The 20,098-nt window shown below is 33.4% G+C and overlaps 2 protein-coding genes across 3 annotated transcripts; one reads left to right on the forward strand and one right to left on the reverse strand.

Annotated features, from left to right (window-relative positions):
* Positions 1-207: 207 nt before the first annotated feature.
* LOC120125248 (cyclin-D1-1-like) lies at positions 208-2,158 on the reverse strand. Its single transcript, XM_039143728.1, has 6 exons — positions 1,614-2,158; positions 1,344-1,430; positions 1,084-1,182; positions 755-956; positions 523-653; positions 208-424 (listed from the first exon to the last, which is right to left on the reverse strand). Exons 1-6 carry the CDS (start codon positions 1,863-1,865, stop codon positions 209-211), a joined length of 987 nt encoding a protein of 328 aa, XP_038999659.1. The 5' UTR covers positions 1,866-2,158; the 3' UTR covers position 208.
* Positions 2,159-10,417: 8,259 nt separating this feature from the next.
* Positions 10,418-17,057, forward strand: LOC120125270. Of its 2 annotated transcripts, XM_039143745.1 has the most exons (12): positions 10,418-11,069; positions 11,153-11,226; positions 12,423-12,466; positions 12,552-12,811; positions 13,048-13,206; positions 13,551-13,622; positions 13,727-13,825; positions 14,073-14,165; positions 14,239-14,382; positions 15,658-15,765; positions 16,615-16,666; positions 16,754-17,057. In XM_039143745.1, exons 1-12 carry the CDS (start codon positions 10,971-10,973, stop codon positions 16,774-16,776), a joined length of 1,227 nt encoding a protein of 408 aa, XP_038999676.1. In that variant the 5' UTR covers positions 10,418-10,970; the 3' UTR covers positions 16,777-17,057. The 2 variants fall into 2 exon arrangements, with proteins under 2 accessions (XP_038999676.1, XP_038999677.1); XM_039143746.1 differs by lacking the exons at positions 10,418-11,069; positions 11,153-11,226 and having other exon boundaries at positions 12,418-12,499; positions 12,597-12,811.
* Positions 17,058-20,098: the final 3,041 nt, after the last annotated feature.

The following is a 20,098-nucleotide window of genomic DNA, read 5'->3' on the forward strand; positions in this document are numbered from 1 at the left end:
TAACAGATCCCTTTGCCTTGGGAATCTGTAAATCCATCCCCACCAACGAGAATATTTTATACATCACCAAACTCTTTAATATTTTTTACATCACCAAACTCTTTCTTACATGCACTCTTGCAGGTCAATTACTCTCAAAACCCTGACCCTTCACCAAAATTATATATTCACCAAGGGTTCTAGACAACTTGGGCCACCATTGGTCCCCTTACTTGGAGTTTCTGTCATCGTCCACCCAGAAACAGTTATTTAATTTTCTCCTTTTGTAAGAAGGTAAGGAAGAAGAAGACGAGGAAGATGAGTCACTGGACCTCATTCTGCCTCGGATAGTGACTCGAAGCTGCGGCAACACCTTTGGTTGTTTCCTCCTCGCATTGTCTTCAACAAGTTCTAGCATCAACCTGTAGCAGCTCAAGATTTTCTCCTGCGAAATTCGGATATTTTTGCAAATTCACAAACGGGTTTCTAGTTTAACTTGGAAAGGGGAATCGTTACCGATTTCCACACATTAGTTGAACTTACCTTGCTTAGCCCGTCACACCATGACTCGGCATGTTCAGGATTGAAAAGAGACAAGTTTGGGATTTCATTGGCTGCACAAAGTATCGCTGCTGCAGCGATGCTTGACGGCCTATACTCTAGAAAGCTCGCCTCTGTTCACAAACATCAAAACAAATACGAATTTCAGCTCATATATGCACATAATTATATGAACCAAGACAAAAATAATAGCAATGGATGATGATGATAATACCTTTGATATTTGATAAAATAATATCTGATGCTCTTGAAATCAAAAACCCCAGAAAAGTTGATGTTGGGTCGAGCTTGCACGCGAAGAAATCAATGAAACTGAATGGCGTTACTGATCGCAGTCTCCAATCCAGAACCGTCAGCACAAGCAGTTCCATTCTTTGAATTGTTTTTGGTTCAAAAATGTATTTTGCTCCCTCTACCTGCATTTATATAATATATACAAACATCTTTTTTGTTTAAAAGTACATTATTTTCTAATCAATCCATAAAAGGAAATTACGAACAATCATGTAAAGATTGAGTATAGAAAAAGAAAAATTAATGTACCTGGAGATCTATAAGAGATGGAACAAGATGTTCCTCCATCTTCGCTGCTAACGACAAACACGCAATAGCTAGAAGTTGCAATGGCCACCCTCTATTTTCCTGGATGGTAAAACAAATTTCATTGTTGTTGAAAATTCAAAAAGTGAAAACAATTTCATCAAACAGTTGAAATTTAATCACTCAAATCTCGTTATACACCTAATAAATCCTTCACAAATAAGCTTCGAGTGAAATTAACAGCGATGGGAATAAAATCTCACCGGCAAGCGGCGGGAATACAGAAATCGATCCAGATAGTTAACGGAAAGATACGCCGTCAAAGGCTGCAAATTGTAGTATGCTTGTACCTGCAACCAACCAAACAAAAGGGATATTAGCATTACTTGAAAAAGAAAAGGAGAATGAAAAAGTGATAAAATCGAAAAAGTTGAACGTAACAGCCGTCCATCAAAAGACACTTGATGTGCATTTTAGCAGAACTTTGAAAGTTTCAAACTAAAGTGCGCCAGTGGTCTTGTTGTACAATTTACCTTTAGAATCCATGCAACAGATTCCTCTCGAGCCGACGCGTCAAGAGATTGGCACTGAAACCGAGCCAAGTAATCAAATCCGGGGACGAAGTTCGTTTCGTCTTCAATAAAGCCATCGATGGATGATTCCTCGATCGACGTCGCCGGAGACTCCAGTTCCGAGGAACATGGCGGCGACTCGCCGGATAATACCTCGTCAGAATCCTCGGAGCAGAGTAAGCCCGTGAAGCGATCGGAACATGAAACCGACATATTGAGAGTGGATTTGATGATAGAAACGATGACGGCAATCGTGGCCGCTGATCCCTACACATTATCTCTCCATACCAAGCGGTAGACCGAGTAATAACTAGATGTTGAAACAAATCGAAGCGACGGCGATGTTCTTCTAAAATAGGTGGATGAGAGAGAGATACAGAGGAGGAAGAGAAATGGTCTTTTTTTGGGGGTTGTTAAGCGTTGATGTTCTTTCTGGTAGTTTGGGGTTGGAGAGTTGAGGATTTAAAACTGGGGGAGTTATCGTTTGGAGTTTTGTTTCTATTAAGTGTTCGGCATTATTAGCCTAAAAGGTAATGGAAAACTGTTATTTAAAGCCGTGTCTAAATATTTTTTTTATTAAAAATAAATATTTTTTTTTTATATTTTTAAGTGTATATCTTTAAGAAACATCGTTAAGTAACATGTGTCATGTTTATATATTTTTAAATTTTTATTTAAAAATAAAATATTATTTTAAAATTAATTGTAAACACTTAAAAGTATAAACAGATAAAACATTAGACATTTATTTAAAAAAATCTATAAGCACCAAAAATTAATTTTAAGTATAAATTAGACACTTATTTTTATACTAAACTTTATTTAAAGTTATGAGAGAATTATAATAATAAAAATAAAAAATATTGTTAATTATTGAGTGTTGTTTCTTTCTCTGATAAAATCAAAAACAAAATGCATGTTAAATGATGTCGTTATTTTAATTTTTATAAATATTTAATACTTCTATGAAAAAAATCAACACCGGTTAAAATATCTATATATAGGTTAGACCATAAATGAGTATTCGATTCAAATTTAACATGTTGTAGTTTAATTTTATAAAGTTAATTTTGAAAAAAAAAACGATTTAAATAAAAAAATTAAAGAAAAATATCGGATCAGGTTAAACTTAAGTTTAAAATAAAAAAAATATTTAACATAATTTAATCTAAATATAATAATATAATTTTCTTTTATATATTTAATAATAATCATTATAATAATCATATATATCCAATTTTATTTTTATTTAATTTAATAAAAATGAAATATATATATGCGCCTATTGATCCGAGTAAGATTGATCAAATTGTTATTATAAAACCACATTAAATTCTAGATCGAATGAATTTTTTTATATCAATATAAATGATGAATATATGAATATTATATTTAAGTTAAATTTAAATAGAAAAACAATTATCTCAACTCGGTCTATAATTATCCCTAACACGGACAAACAAGACGCTTTCTCAATTTCTACCTCCTGTTACACTTGTAATAGTGTCGCGGCGTCATGACTGTCATCCATAATTATGGCTCAGTTCAGTGTTGTTTGTTGCTTTGTTGCTTTGCTTCGCTTAGCTTAGCTTAACGGCTTTCCTTGTATCTGTGTTTATAGGGGTAATGTAAACGAAAATTATTGGATAGATTCTATTTATTACGTCATTTATGATGTTAATAATGAGATTTATTAATTTTAAAATAAATATTCGTTCTTTATTTATATGTATTGAAATAAGTGAATGTTCATCTTAAAAATTGAGATAAATAAATATTATTGATTGAGACTACAAATGACATAGTGAATTGGGTTTATAGTAATAGATGCAAATTATATTTAGGGTAAATATATGCCTACATTGGAACTCGAGCTTTTTTATATTAGTTGACCATTTTACTACGGATGCCCACCTTAAAATTTTATTCGTATCCAACTCATACGAAAAAATTCAATAATTAATATGCTTGTGCCCACATTCAAAAATATTTATAGATCAGCCACTGCGAATTCATCTAATAAATTTTTGCAAATGTAGGAGCAGTCTCGCACTTCAATTTTTTTCCCAATCCTACAAACCACTTGATTACAGCAGTAAACGGATCGTCTGAATCGGGTTTGAATTATTTTTTATTCGAATTTTGAATAAAATTTAAATTGTTATTTTCATAGTTTGTATCGAATATCGAATCGAATAAATCAATTCAAATAATTTGATTGATATCAAATTATTATTTGAAAAGCCAATAGAGGTATTTGCAAAAAAACGGATAGTGTTATGAAACCAGTGAACATAATTTTGGGCATTTGAATGATGAAGGGGCAGTGGTGGTGAGAATGGGCATTGATTCAAAATGGTGGGAAAGTGAAAACATGTGACAATTTCCTCATGTCAATGACAATGTTGTTGAAATCTTTTATTTGTTATCATTATTACTGAATCCAGTTATGATATAGTATATATTTATTTGGTGGCTCTATGCACAAATGTGTAAATATGAAAAAAAACAACCTACTCCCCCTCACCCCCACTATTCAAGTTTCTAGGGCTCATTATATTTTCTCTAATTAAAATTGGAAAAAAAACCTTTGGATAAATGCTTGATTAAAAAAAAATAAGGATTAAGGAATAGTTCACTTATTATTTAATGGATAATCACATATTTATCTTTAATAGATTAAATAGAATTTTAAATACCAAAATCAACATTCAACATTGAAAGATGTCATTCGAGGCATCATTCGTATCCTATTTTTCCCCTCCAATTGCAAGGGGCTTTTTCCCATTAATTTGGACCGACCCAGGTCGTACACCAGATTTTGATGAGTGAACTTCCAGTTGGAAGTTTTTGCATACACGATAACTCGAACTTAAGATGTTGTATAACTAATATCAAGTTGCTTATAAGTTAAATCAACTGTTGCGTCATCCTTGCTTTCAACTTTGAGGAATATTGTAAATTGATATCGAAATCTTAACTTTAGATCCGTGGATGATATTTTTTATACAGTAATTGATGATTTTATAAATATTAACTTACATTATTCCTATATAGGTCCATGTAATGACGTCTAAATTAACCATAGTATTTTGAAAGAAGGTTCATATGCCATTGGATTTTTAACTTTTATCCTTTGAATTTTCTTTTCTGTATCTATGTGAATTACCTACACCAGACAAGAAATTCAAATTTGTCGAAATATTGGAAAGTAATAAAATTTTATTCTTTCGGCTCCCAAACTGGGGTTGATCGATTTGGACTCCCATCTTTTGTAGTATTAAATGGCTTATGCATACTATTTGCTGATCATAGAAATATGACCTAAGGCTTAGGTCATTATTATGTCTTTATTTTAGTTAAAATTTTCAAATACATCCGTTTAAAAAAATATTTTTTGAATTAATTACTAATATTTGATCTATTGATCAACTATTCTATATCAAGTATTGTAGAGGCAAATATGACCCTATCAACTTAGTGTATTCCATTCGCAAACACCAATGTTTGAACATATGACATTGCTTAAGGAATCTATTGCCTGATTCCAATAGACCTACTGATTGTTAGTCTGTTTAAAATAATTTTTTGATTTATCGTAAAAATGATAATTTTATTCCGTCAATAGTTATTTTTTTTTTCAAATTAATATTTCAAGTCGAACTTAACCCTAAATTAATATGTTAGTTGACATATAATTTAAATAACAATTCAAATTCAATAATTAATTTGAACTAAGTTATCAATCCCAATTTTTTTACACCTATTTTTTTAATATTTTTTATTGTTAATTTTAATATTTAATATTTCTCGTGTAACGATTATAAAAAAAATGTAAAATTAAAAGTTTTGCGTTATTTATAATTAGATCATATCTCCATATTTTTTTTCATGCAGAAATGAATGCTAAATACGTAGGAACCCCGGGACTAGAAGCACTGAATAGTGTAGTTGGTATATGCTGTTTTAATTCATACTTTGAACTATATATGGCTGTCAATATCATAATTACTTGTGGACTAATGTACATGTATAGTGGGAGCATATTGTGTATTTATTTAGAGGCAATGGCTAATTGTCCTAGTTCCTAGTCCTAGTCCTAGTCCCATAGCTGGCATCATTACATTTATGTTTGTCAATACCTAATTATGAAGAAAAAACAAATGGAAAACATATCAGTAAGGAAAACCCAAACCCATGTCAACATGGCAGAAAAGTTATTAATTTGCTTTTTGTTTATTATTATTATTATTATTATTATTATTATTATTATTCACAGAATTTGATTCCACTATAAACAATCAAAGATAAGTGATGGCAACGGGTTAGGTTTAAAGGTTGGATTTTTGTTTAATTTGATTGGATCTGAAAAAATAAATACTCGTTTCGAATTCGACTCAATCTAAAAATTTTATATCCTTTATCCTATCTAACCTAACCTCACAAATATATATATCTTCTACATTATTTTGACTTGAACTGAATTTTTAGAATATAAATCTGGCTCGATATAATATAAAACAAGGACTTAATTAAAAATAATAATAAAATTTTTAAATAAATTATACTATCATCTTTGGATCGGGTCGGAGCTTTTCACCCTCCACATGAACCCGACCCGACCCAATTGCACCCCTTAAAAAATCTAACCCGACCTAAATTCAAATTAAAAAAAAACTATCCTATCAGATCGGTCGAAACCTATAAGATTCGGGTTAAATTACCATCTTTAGAAAAGCCTTAGGATTCTGGTATCTGTTCCTATCCAAGACTATTTTAGCGCCCTCTAAGATAAGAAACAATGTTCATGTAGGACCCCATAAAACTGCCTTTGGGACTTTGGTCGGTCCAATTGGGATATTGAATCTCTAACCACGTTGAACAACAGTTTTGAATTTCTGTTGTCAACACCTTTTGTATTATTTACTCTTTTGACCTCTGTTTTGAAAATCGGACCGGACCGACCGGTTCAACCGGAAATTATTATCTAGTACGGTTTAATTTAGACTGATTGAACCGCTACTAATGAACCGGCCAGAACCTCTGAACCGTTCAAACCGGATCGGCTGAAAACAAAAAAAAAACCGCATTTTTTGTTTTTTTTTAAAATTAATCTAAACGACGTCGTTTGTTAAACGAGCCAAGTCAAACTCGAGTATTGCTGAGCTCGACTCGAACTTGAAAAATTTAAAAGTAAACTCAACTCGACTCAAACTCACGAGCTAAAAATTATGAAGTTTAACTCGAACTCGAAATATAATATTGAAACTTGAACTCGAAAAGGCTTGAACTCAAAAAAAATTTAGAAGTTCGATTGAAGCCTAAAATTCGAGCTTGATTTAAGTAAAAGAATAGTTCACTCAATGCTCACCAAAAGGCTCCATGATTTTAAATGCCAAATTACCTCTATTATTTATAGAAGTTAGTTGAGATGATCTTTTATATTTCCTAGCCATGTGAAATTGTTTTTTTTTAAAAATTTAAACCAAACAATATCATTTTGTTATGATTTTTTAGCTCCAATTTTATTTTTTAATTATAGTTATATAATTATATTTATTATTTAATATGTTTTACCTTAAATATTATGTTGTAGTTAATTTGAATCATTTTGTTTTACTTGATTTTATGGTTTTTAACTTATATATGTTATGACTTGCTTTGAATATGAATTGTGATATAAAAAATTATTTGTTATTAAATATTTTTTGTATTTTTATTTAATTTTTTAAATAATTATGACGTCGTCCGGTTCTTTCGACCGGTCGAACCGGTTCAACCGGTTGAATCAATAAACCGATAGCATGACCGATTCGCTAACCGGTCCGATTCTAAAAACCATGCTTTTGACAAATTTCAATATCCTTTCGTGTTATTTACTCTTTTAAGTAAATTGTTAGAATGCATCTGTCTTATTTTCAAAGAGTCCGACTGATTTACGATCTTCAACGTAATCTCCTTCAAATTTCAACTAAGATGTGAATATTTCAAAGTATGGGGACGAAAGCAAATTCATCTGACTTGGTTAATCATGCCCAAATTGGGGGTACACTCACCGTATGAGTACATTCTTTATCCACTCATTTTTTAACCCCCAATGCCTAATTCTTTATTATATGTTAGTCAATTAAAACATTATTGTAAATATATCGCTATTTATTAAATATTTAACATAATAGTGACATTGTCTGATATAACAATAACTGTAGTCATTATTTAAATTTATGCGGTCTATCAATTGGATCATAATTAATGTCAGAGTAATAAATTTAATTCTTCATATATAAAGATTTTATCATTTTAGTCTTTGTTTTTCTCTTATAAATGTTATGCTATTTTCCTAGTATAGTAACAAATTAACGATTACTTATTGCTTTATGACATAATGTGATTATTCAACTATTGCTTTGATAGTATCACAAAAAAGATCAGATAGTTGATAATTTTAAATGAAAGATTAAATTTATTGAATTGTCTTGAATCAGGACAAGATTAATATAATGTATAAGTTTTAGGGACTAAAAATATTATTATACCAATTGAATTAGACATTTGTTTTACTTTTAGTGACAAGATAACTTATTTATAATAATATTTTAATTGAGTGACTTGGTTGTAAAAAATTGTTTGTTACTAAACACATAATCGAATGATCTAGAGTGTATTTTACCCTTTCTTATATGAACCCAAGAAAGAAAAAAAAAATACCATATTAGATATTATTATGATAAACTATTGTACTTTGTGTTCATAGTACATCATAAATACATATGTAAAGAAATAAAAGAGTGAGGCATTGTACCTAAATTTGAATAGCAATAAGTAGGAAGAATAGTTGCTAATTTGTTAATGAAGTTCAATTGACAAATCAGCTCTTCCATAATTAGAGCTGTTTCCTAGAAATTTTAGTAGTAGTTTTTTACAACAACATTCTTAGTACATTATTCATTAATTGTTTTGTCTGACACAACATCTTAAACTGAAACCCCAACCACCTTGTTGGATAAGGGAAGTGTTAAAATAATCCCTTTTGAGCCAATTCTTTAGTTTTTTTGTTGTTGTTAATTTTGGCTGACGTGTGTGTCGTTTTAGTGCAAAACGACCTGTCAACCACTCGATAGAAACCAGCTGCTCTCAAACTCAGGATGGACAGAAAGGATAATAAGGCAGTCATATTTTTAAAGATTTAAAATTATCATATATTTTAAAATTTTTAATATATTTTTATTATAAATATATTATCATTCTTAAAAATTTAAATTCATCACCTAACATAAAATTTTTATGTTGCTATTCACAGTCACACAATTCCGGCACATGTAGGGTACCCCTTCCCTTAAATTGGGGTATGTTAGGCCGATGTCCACACCGACTACATGTGCCTCCTATCAATATCTGCTTATGTTATGACATGCCAAGCTCTTATTTGTTTATCTTTTATCTAAATTAATTATCACTTATCATAAATTATATGCACGATTCATATAATTTATCTGCGGATCTTATATAAATGTAAGATAACCCGTTAAAAAGTAATGACCAAAATAATAATGGATTGAATCTTATTTTTTAACTATACGAAATATTAAATTTTTTAAATAATATAAAATGTTTAAATTTTGATGTTGCAATTGAGCTAAATTGAATTGAGAGAATTATTCATACTATAGTGAATCTATTCTGTCAAGGATGGATTGAGGGAGTGAATTGTCCCATAAAAAATCTTATTATTATATATTTTTATTGAAAATATATTTACTTTCTTTATAATTTTATGAATTTATTCTATTTAAAATTTTACCTTTAACATAAAATTTTACTTTTGTCTATGTGAATTTCGTATATAAACCTATATTAATCAACCAATGAATTGAATATAAATGTACAAAAGCCTATATTAATCAACCAATGAATTGAATATAAATTATTAATAAATGGAATGAAAATATTAGGGTTGAAAGGGTGATCAACTTCAGAAGCCCACTATAGTATTTTCTATCGTAGCCCATGAACATTTTTTTGTCCACTTTAATCCCTGAACATATTTTCCGTAACCCACAGCCCATTCTCACTGTATTGTGTGTTACTCTCAACTCTCGAGGGTGAAACTGAATTAATCAACAGCGGGAGGCTCCCTCCCGTTTGTTTCGAGCTTTAGCTGCCGCACTGCTAATGGTACGTGTTAACAATATATATATATGTATGTATGTATGTATGTATGTATGTATGTATGTATGTATGTATGTATGTATGTATGTATGTATGTATGTATGTATGTATGTATGTATGTATGTATGTATGTATGTATGTATGTATGTATGTATGTATGTATGTATGTATGTATGTATGTATGTATGTATGTATGTACATCTGATTCCTTATGCCCTTCCGTTTCTTTCAGTTCCTATCTAGGGTTTATCACATTTCTTAGCTGTTCATATGAAAGTCTTCCATTGCTTAAATAGCCGGTGGAAAGAATCACACTTTCTCGTATTTTTAGTTATTTTCAATCACGTATATTTTTGGATTATAAATAGAAAAAAATTAGTGTAACATCCCAATAAATCCCCAAATTGAAACCCTAGAATTTGGGGGGAAACTTTTGCAAATCCCAAATTCTGTTTGGTGAATAAATTATAAAATATGTAAACTTTAGTTTAATTTCGTTAACTATAAGAAGATGGATGACTAATATTGTAGTTATACCATTTGTTTCTTAATTCAAATTCCTACCCCAGATTATGTCACTGTGCGGCTCCCTCCTCCATTAGTTTCTTAAAACCCTAGCAGCAAACCCCCACCCTCCATCCTAGCTGCGACGCCGATCGTCTCCAAGGGTAAGCAAGGCCGTCGGTCGTCGTGATAAGGTCTCCAGTGTGGTTCCAAGCTTTTCCGTCGGTGGGGGGAGCTGTCTCGCTCGAACGGCTGCGAGTTTTGTCTCGTGGAAACACCGTCGCCCCGCTATGTGGTGGCGGTTTGTGGGCACCAAGGGGCCGGGTTCTAGTCGGAGAAGACCCAGGTGGCCCGGGTCGAGGCTGAGCGGCTGTACTCGGCCGTGGAACCCCTTTTTCGGTTCTGTTTGTTTCGATAGTGGTTGCCGGCCGTTTTGGGGCATGGCAAGGCAAGCCGCGAGTTCGTCTGTCCGTGGGTTTGTTGCCGGCGATGTCTCGACGCGGCTGACCTTTTTTTATACCGAAACCGTTATGTTCGAACCGAACCCACTGCCGGTGTCACCATTCGGATCTGGAATTATTTTATTTGTTGGTCGAAAATTATTATTTTATTTTTAGATTGGTTTATTGGGGTCTTAATCGATCAATGGTATTTTTACAGGAAATTCTGAACCGGGAACTGAGTTACCGCCTCCACCACCGTTACCCGCTAATTTCAAACCCACTCAAATTGTTCGTGTCGACCGTGAGTGTTAACTGACAGATTTTTTAACATTAATTTCGTAGTTAATTTTAGAATAAGTTAGTTATTTAAGTTAATTGTAGTAGGTACTGATTCGGATCGATCTACAGCTCGAGCCGACTGTGGTAGAGGTTATTACCGTCGTTAGCTATCTGTCGAGGTGTGTCTCTACCTGGTGCTATATCTATTTCGTGTTGAGTGATTGATTGCTTGGAATTGTTTGTGACCATTACGGTTACGTGTATCATTGTTTTAAATATAGTTCGATTAAGCATGTTGCTTGGAAGTTGGTTTCGAGCATGATGGATTATGTGATATTGTTGTATCCAATATAATTCAAAAATATATGTATGTGAAATATATTGATATGGTAGACTGAAAATTTATGATATGCGTTTGGATTATCTGTATACGTAATTATTATATTCGGATCATATCCGAATTCGGTTATCTGACATTCGAATATGTGTGACTTGGATGTGTGTTATTCGGATCGGATTGGATATCGAATAAGTGTGCCATTTGCATGTCATATTGGGACGAATTTTGATAGGGAAAGTTCAGCGCGTTCACTCGATGGGGTGAATGTTGCTTTTCGGATTCCGTGGCCTGTGCTTTTGTGGCGGACCCTACTCTTCGGATATGGTGTGTTTGTAGTTTGAGTGGTTCTAGGGAACCCACTCACTGATGGTGTGTTTGGCGTATAGGTGGGTGCATAATCATCTGTATGACATTTAATGTGATTGTTTTCGTTGGCTTGGATCATGAATATTATTGATTGAATCGGACTATGACTATTATTGATTGAAACGGGTTATGTTATGACTTGTGTTGTTTGTACCTTAGAGGCACACTAAGCTTTATAGCTTACACCCCTATAGTTTCTCTCTCTCAGATACTCGACTTAGGTGAACCGATACTTGGAGATTCATCCTTATTCAGATTACATTATTTTTATATTATGCAATTTTACTCAGATTATCTATTTCTTATTTTGTCATCATTTTATTTGGATAACGCTTAATATGTTTAAATATTTTGGGACATTGGAAATTAATATTTTTGACTTTTGGATTTGAACTCTGAATTTAATAAATATGTGATTTATTTTTTTAATTATTGGTAATTTATTTAAGTTACTTTAAGTATTCAAAATAAGTAAATACAAGGGTAAATTTTAAAGTATTTAAAATAACGAGTAAGTTTTTGGGCATTTAATCAATGACTCTCTAGATTCGACCTAATTTCTTTTAGGTCGGGTTTAGGGGGGTTACAATTAGTACGATGCCATATATAGTTTGGAATATCAGTTATTTAATCGGGAAACTTATATTTGTTTTAATTCTTGAAATTTAGGCACTGCGAAGAAGTTTTACTATCGGATGAACTGCTTGTCTCACGTGCGTGCTTATGGTTTGGCTTTATTTAGAAAGGTTGGTAATTTCATTGTTACTACTTCTTTAAACCAATGCCATTTTCCCTTAGGGGGAAGAAATTTTCAAAACGCCCGTGTTAAGACTGCGGATTTAGAGTTTCTGTTGGCAAGATTCCGCACTCGGTGCTACTCTTCCCGGAGTAGTTATAGTAGCAGTAGTGCTAGGAAAAAAGCATCTAGGACGAAAAAAGTGGACCCTGAGCAACCGCCGATGGAAAACGAGAGAGATGCATTCTTTGTAGTGAGAAAGGGAGATGTTGTTGGTGTTTTCAAGAGCTTTGCCGAATGTCAGGCCCAAGTAGGATCCTCGGTAATTCCTCTAACTTCCCCTTTTTTACCTAATGTCGCCTAAAGTTGATATCTTTTTCATCTGATTGTGTTGCTATACTATGTTATTGCAATATGGATTTTAACGTCCTTATATTATAATGAAGTGAGGTAATGATTGTAATGCAAATAACATAGAAATCCTTCAAAGTTAGATACTGTTTTTCTTCTTTCTGCTCGGCTGTTAACTTTGACGTGTTATTGTTCTATTTCAATTAGGTATGTGATCCTCCGGTCAGTGTTTACAAAGGCTCCTCCTTGACGAAGGAAACTGAGAAATATCTGTCTTCCCGTGGGCTTAAGAATGCTCTCTACACCATTAAAGCTGCAGATGTGAAAGAGGATCTTTTTGGAGCACTTATCCCCTGCCCCTTTCAAGTGAGACCTTAAACATGCTTTACACATACCAAAAAATTTCTGTTTCTTCAAACAAGTCTGTTAAAAAAAAGAAAAGATTTCAACGTTCAATTCCTTTTCCTTTTCCTGCGCCCGCACCCATGTCTGTTTACTTGCGACCGCAATTGCACATAAAACTTGCATCTCTCCAGTCCCTAGTAATGTGGTTTCTTGCAATTTAAGGTTTTCAATAGGCCGTTAATGATCAAACTATTTGTAGTTTGATTAGCTTGTTTCTTTCGCATGCCAACTGTATCACAAAGGCCATTTTATACCATCTGGCTTTTGTAGATTTGAAGGTCAATATTCCTTTTTTTTTGTCTAAGGAACCAGCTTCTTCTAATGTTGAAACATCTCACAATGATGCAACCAAAAAGAGACCACAGTCAGAGTATGGGGTAGGTTCTAATTTTTCCTGAGTACGTCATTAATCATTATTAATGTCACTTTCATGATTAGATTTGACATTATTTCACAGAGTTATACCCTTAACCTTTTGCAGGGACTGGGATCACTTGATTCACCAGCTGTAGCTGATCCTGTGAGAAAGCATGTCAAGTTGGATCCGCATTCTGAAGTTCAAACAGCATCCTCTGGTTATGTAAGTAGATTCCGGTATTAACAGCTGAGTATTCAAGTAAATGGTTGAATATATTTCCTCCAACTGAAGAACATATATATACACATGTAAACCAGAAAACTTTGCCATCTAAGATCTCGCAATTATGTCTTTTATTCACATTATAAGAGGGTTTCCTGAGAGAGAAAAGGGTTTCTGAATTATTTTACCATGATTTTTATGCTCTGAAAGTAGGCTGCGATGCCTGTACTTTACGTCTTGATGGCAGTTGTCTTGTATTCTTGAGTTTGATGGTGCATCAAAAGGAAATCCTGGACCAGCTGGTGCAGGAGCTGTGTTGAAAACTGATACTGGAACCGTGGTATGCAATTCACCATTTGGAATTTGGACCTTTTCTGCACCTACATCTTTCCATAATTTAATGTTTTGAACAGATTTGCAAATTACGAGAGGGTTTGGGCGTAGCAACCTGTAATGCTGCTGAATATCGTGCTGTAATTTTAGGGTTGAAACATGCTCTTAAAAAAGGTTATACACACATTCGTATTCGAGGTGACTCAAAGCTCGTTTGTATGCAGGTAGACTATTTTATCAAATCATTGTTGCTTTGATGTTATTTTGTCGGGGGAGAAAATGTGGATGACAATTCCTGCACTAATTTCAATTCAGGGGACATACCTATTGTAATACCTCTTGCCATGCTAGTAGAATTCTCATTTGAGGGCCGCATTTGTTTATTATATGTTTCGAGTTGTAAGCCTTTAGACGATTGTTTCCTTTGTAGCTTGATTCTGCAGGGAAGAACAATCCTTTCTCTTCTCCCCCAAAGAAAGTTCTAAAATAAGAAGAGAATTGAATCTGTTCAATGGTCTTTCCTGTTAGAAAACACGCCTTATTTCTTTCTTCCTATTCCAATTTTTTCCCCATCAAAATAAGGAAATCTTTCTTCTTTTTTGGCTGGCCTGTCACCTGAGGGAAAATCAAATTGTCTCTGACAAACTTATAGCTCAACTGTTGCTATTCCTGGGCTTTCAATATAGGCCTAAGGGGGCGTTTGGTTGGGGGAATGTGGGATTCTCATAGAAATGGAATCCGCATTCTTCCGTTTGGTTAGCATGGGAATCTCATTCCCGATAATGTAAGATTATCAATAGTGGATTTTTTAGGGTATATTACCGGGAATGTTATTACCTCACTTTCCTTAGGTATTGTTGGATTACCGGCGTTTTGAACTAAAATGCCCTTATTTTTTTTTCAAAAGTCCTTCTATCATTGAATAATAAAAATTATACAAAAGTTAAATTACAAATTTATCCTTAAACTATTTTAGATTTACAAAAAAAATCTATAATTAAAATTTTATTTGAAGTTCAGGGGTTAAAATAAAATTTTACCCTTTCATTAAACATTTTTATATTTTCAATTTTGTAAAAAAAAATATAAATTTTATGAATTTAAATTTTTTAAATAAAATATATAAATAGTTTCCAACTTTTTTAAAAAATAAATATATAATAAGGACAATTTGATCAAATATATATTTTAATAATATTTTATTCCTTTAACCAAATACGGTAATTTTACATTCTTGTTAAACCAACTAAACACAAAATACAACATTCTCAGTAATCTTATTCCCTGGTAATCTTACATTCCTACTGGTAATCTTACATTCTATGAACCAAACACATCCTAATCTTGGTTGACCATAATTATAATAATAAGTTTTCCTTAATCTTAGAGGTATATTGTTTATTTTTTATTTTATTGTATTGAAGTATTATCACTTCTAGTAAAGGAGCTTAGCTTCTGCTTTGTTGTAGTATTCTTATAGCTAGTATTTCCTTTAACAGCTGCAGGGTTTATGGAAAGTCAAACACGAGCACATGTCAGAGTTACATAAGCAAGCAATGAAACTGAAAGATAAGTTTCTTTCATTTCAGATCGATCATGTTTTAAGGGTATGAAAAGTTTTATGCTTGATAGCCAAGTAATCAGCAGAAATTCTTTTTCTTGTGACCACTGTTGCCTCTTTTTTAATACTATCATGATTAGGTGTTTACAATGTTTTTAAAGCTTGGGTCATTGCTTGCATCTACAAATTTTTTGACTTCTATTTAAGTGCTTTTATGGCTTGCATGCTTTGACTATTGTACCAGCATTTGGCTGGAAGCCAGTAAACTAGAAACCGGTGGCTGATTTTTTCGATGCCATTTTAATTTCTGCTAGATAGTGCAGAATAAAGAATGAGACTGTTGTGGTCCCTTGTTCATGATCAAGTCACTGGGTGATTAGCGGGAATGTCGGAAGCGATTGCCTTCCCTTTGTCGTATTCTTGGAACGACCAATGGTGATTGATAACTTAGCTAGTCGAAGGGAGGCTGAAACCTCACGAATTTCTAGGGTTTTGATAAAAGTTCTGCTTAACTTTCTTATTCCACAGGTCTCTTTAAATAGGGATTACGATAATTATAGAAAGAAAGTAAATAAAGTCCTACAAAATATTAAACTTCATAATTAGAGCAAATTGGATTGAGAGGACCGTCCCATCATGGGCCTTTGTAGTATCCGATTTAGATTAGTTGACCAATGAGTTAGATTTTAGTAGTTATAAAAGAAAAAGACTAATTAAATCAAAGAATATAATAGGAGTATCACGTCCCCAACAGAGAACTTTTAAATAATTTGTAGTGTCAAAACATCAATTTTAGATAGTGTTATACTTGCATTCTTTAGAAATAAGGTATTTTGATCTCTCTTCTCTCTTATCACATTGCATGATTTAACCTTTACTTGGTCATCTCTAAAAGGAACTGAATGGGGAGGCTGATGCTGAAGCCAACTTGGCAGTCAAACTTGCTGGTGAGGCTTGGTTTTAACCCCTTTTTGCTATTTTTATCTTAATCAATCAAAGACAGGATGTTTACTAGATATTTCTAACTGATGCAGAAGGTCAAATCCAGGAGGAGTAGCCCAAGTAATTGATTGTGCGTGCTGGAGTATGTGGTTTGTTCTCGAATACATTTATAGAACACAAATGAGTCGAGGATTTTGTCATCCTTTGGCTTATTTTTTTCCCTTGTGTGGGTGCAAACTATTATTTCATTTAAATCCCCAGAAGACCATACGGTTGTTGGCCTTCAAACGCAGCTCTGCGAGGAACAATGCGAATATCGTTTTTGTTATTGTTTTTGGCAGAGACAATGTTAATTGCATATCAATCAAATTCAAACGGCATACATTTAAGGCTTTATTCAACACATTGTTGTGGGGAGGGAGGAAGTTAATTTTTAGAATTCTCTTAGGTATGTAGATTTACTTCTGCCGTAAGATAGAGTATTATTTTGGATCTCTCTTCACTATTCATGGTTTCCGTTTTACCCAAATACAGAGCGATTAGGTTGCAACTGGTATAACATGTTCAGGATTGGTCCTGGCTTCATAGAATATAGGGCACACACTTTAAATTTAAGTGCATGTTTACATTAAATTTATCCAAATTTATGTCATTTTTTATTGATCTAAGGTGCTTATAAGTAGTAATATCTTCTCTAAAGACTCTTAATCATTTGACAATAAAATTTCCAAATACCCTGTAATCTTTAATACTCGAACTTGAGACCTCTAGAAATAACAATAGTTCCTATTTAGAAATTTAAATATGATCTCTGATAGATTTGATAATTTAGGCAGCCAAGATTTTAACTTTAATCAAAGTAAAGCCCATAGATCGGATTGGGCATAAATATGTTATCAAATGTCTACGTATGATAACTTTAGTTTGAGTAGCCGTGTGTGTAGATTGCATGGACGTTGTTAATGTTTAAGAATTATTTTAAATAGAAGAAATATTATAATCGTTCCATCTAAACTACTCACGAAAGTATTTATAAAAATTATACCAATTAACGATTGCAGTACTATGAAAAAGAATTTACATGCAAGTATATTAGTCTCTTGATCAGTCTTCAAATGGTGATTTATTGTTTTATTAAAAAAGGTGCATGAAATATAAGAAAATTGGGATTTTGTAATAATTTCAATTTTTTTTCCAATAAACAATTACTTAATAAGAAGTTATTATATATATATTTTTTTGTAAACTACAGAATTTATATTTATGTAATTGATCGGGCCCTAATTTTGAGCCACAGGCAGAAGCCTGGTTCTACATAAGAAGCCCAAGAATGATTTTCATGATTCTACGTGGTCAGTGTAGCCATCATGATGAGTCTGCATATCCTTGACGAAAAGAAAATCGCTAGATTTGAAGTTAATGACGATTATTTAAAAAAAAATCAAATAATACACTTTAAACTATTAAGTGTTTCATGATTATCATAAATATGATGTTTTTCTTGTTAATATATGCATGCCATGATTTTGGATGGTAAGCATAAAATAATCAAAATGCCCATGATTACATGATAAGAGGAATTGAAGCCTTAGATATTTGAAAATATATAAATTTTAGTTAGATTTTTTTTAAAAAAAAATCAACAAATGGTTGTATATTAAATAAAAAATATGTTAATTTTAGTACAACTTGTCCCTTCTTCAAAGGGTAAAAAATAGATATTATAAAAAAAATTGTTTTAGTTGCAATCCCCGTTTTAATTTGAAGACATGTCATCATCAACATGACCCGAACCAGATTGACCTGTACCAACCGCTCCCATGAGGCTAGCAAAAGCTAAAAACGAATGTAAAAACTCCAAACCATTAATCTCCGCATGTTCCAACCTTCTCCGACCCCCATCACCTTCTTCGGTTTCGACCGTCTTGGCCGGCATCAAGAACCGACAAACCGGGCACGAACCATGGATCTGCAACCACTTCTCAATACAACCCGAATGAAACACGTGCTTGCATGGCATCTCCCTAGCTTCCTCATCAACTTCAAACTCTTCCAAACAAATACTACAATCGCCACCACTCTCTTTCACTTTTATCCTCGGCATTGCTTCTATGGAAGCCTTTGACGCCGGCGCCGGCCCAAGTTTATTGCCAGCGTCCGGTCCACCGTCGCCAAAGTGGAAAACGACGTAAAAGACCGGGCGACGTTGTTGGGTTTCGGCGGGAGCCTCCGCCATGCCAACGTAGGAAAAATCAAAGATTTAATTTTGTTTTTGGCAGAGAAAAAGCCAAAGCAGAAGAGAATTGGTTCGGTTAAATAAGTTACGAAAAGAAAGAGAGGGTTTTTATGGAGGAGATTGAAGAGGCAATTTCTAAAGATTGTGAAGACATCGAATTTCGTCCATTGATATAGTTTTTATAATATATTTTTTATTATTTCAAACTATATTATAGAATATAATATTTATTTGTTTATTCATGGGGTTACATATTACAGGCCCATTACACGAAAATGAAACAGCCCAAGACCCACTGCATGCAAACCATTCTAGCGAGCTAGGGTTTCCAGAACCCTAGCCTCCCAAGCGGCGCCTCGTCCCATGCCCGAATCTCATAGTCGTATGACTCTCACCTCCAACAGTCCGAGTTCTCCGGCGCAAGGAAAGCACATGAGGCCAACACCATCATCAACAAACAACAACGCATTAGAGTTCTATTTTAAATAGGAGTCTAAAAAATAATTAGTTTTTCAGTATAAATAGATCCATTTGTAACACTACGAGGGAGGATTCAGAGGAGAAATACCAGAGAGCTTTAGACACAAAATACTCAAAAATTCGCGAGGCAAATCAGAGCTATTGTAATCGTTTCGAAAGGAAATAAAAAGGTAGCAGTGTCTTTTTACCTTTGTCCATCCGTTTTTTTGCCTTTGCATGTTGATTTCTATGCCTTGTACTGCGTTTTGATTCGAAAGACAACCCAGAAAAAAGAAAAAATGTTTTCAGCCGATGAACAAGGGGAGAGTTTCAAAACTTTGAAGCTAGATCTACTCCATGAGGCTCGTTATTTGTTGGATTTTTTTTCATTTTTGAGAAGCGTGGGTAAAAGGCTTTCGAACTGTAAAAAAAATAAATTTTTTTGCCGCCGAAGAACGGCGGCTGTCGCCGTTCAACGGCGGCGGCGAGGCGGCGCTCGGAGGCCAAAGGCCGGATTCTGGAAAACCTGGTCCATGTTTTTCATGTTTGAAGAACAATGGAGAGAAAAGATTTGAGAGGGGAAGGGGCTTCAGTTTACGAATGAGAGAAATGGGCAAAGTTTGCCAAATCTTTGGCCTTTATATGGCATGTTAACCCGACCCAGATACACGCCAGACCCGCGTGTTTTGCTTAACGATAGGGTAAACCACCATTTCAGTCCCTCCTGTTCCAAGTGAATGTT

The sequence above is a fragment of the Hibiscus syriacus genome, unplaced genomic scaffold (genome assembly GCF_006381635.1).
Source record: "Hibiscus syriacus cultivar Baekdansim isolate YM2019G1 unplaced genomic scaffold, ASM638163v2 tig00110430_pilon, whole genome shotgun sequence".
Lineage (NCBI taxonomy): Eukaryota > Viridiplantae > Streptophyta > Magnoliopsida > Malvales > Malvaceae > Hibiscus > Hibiscus syriacus.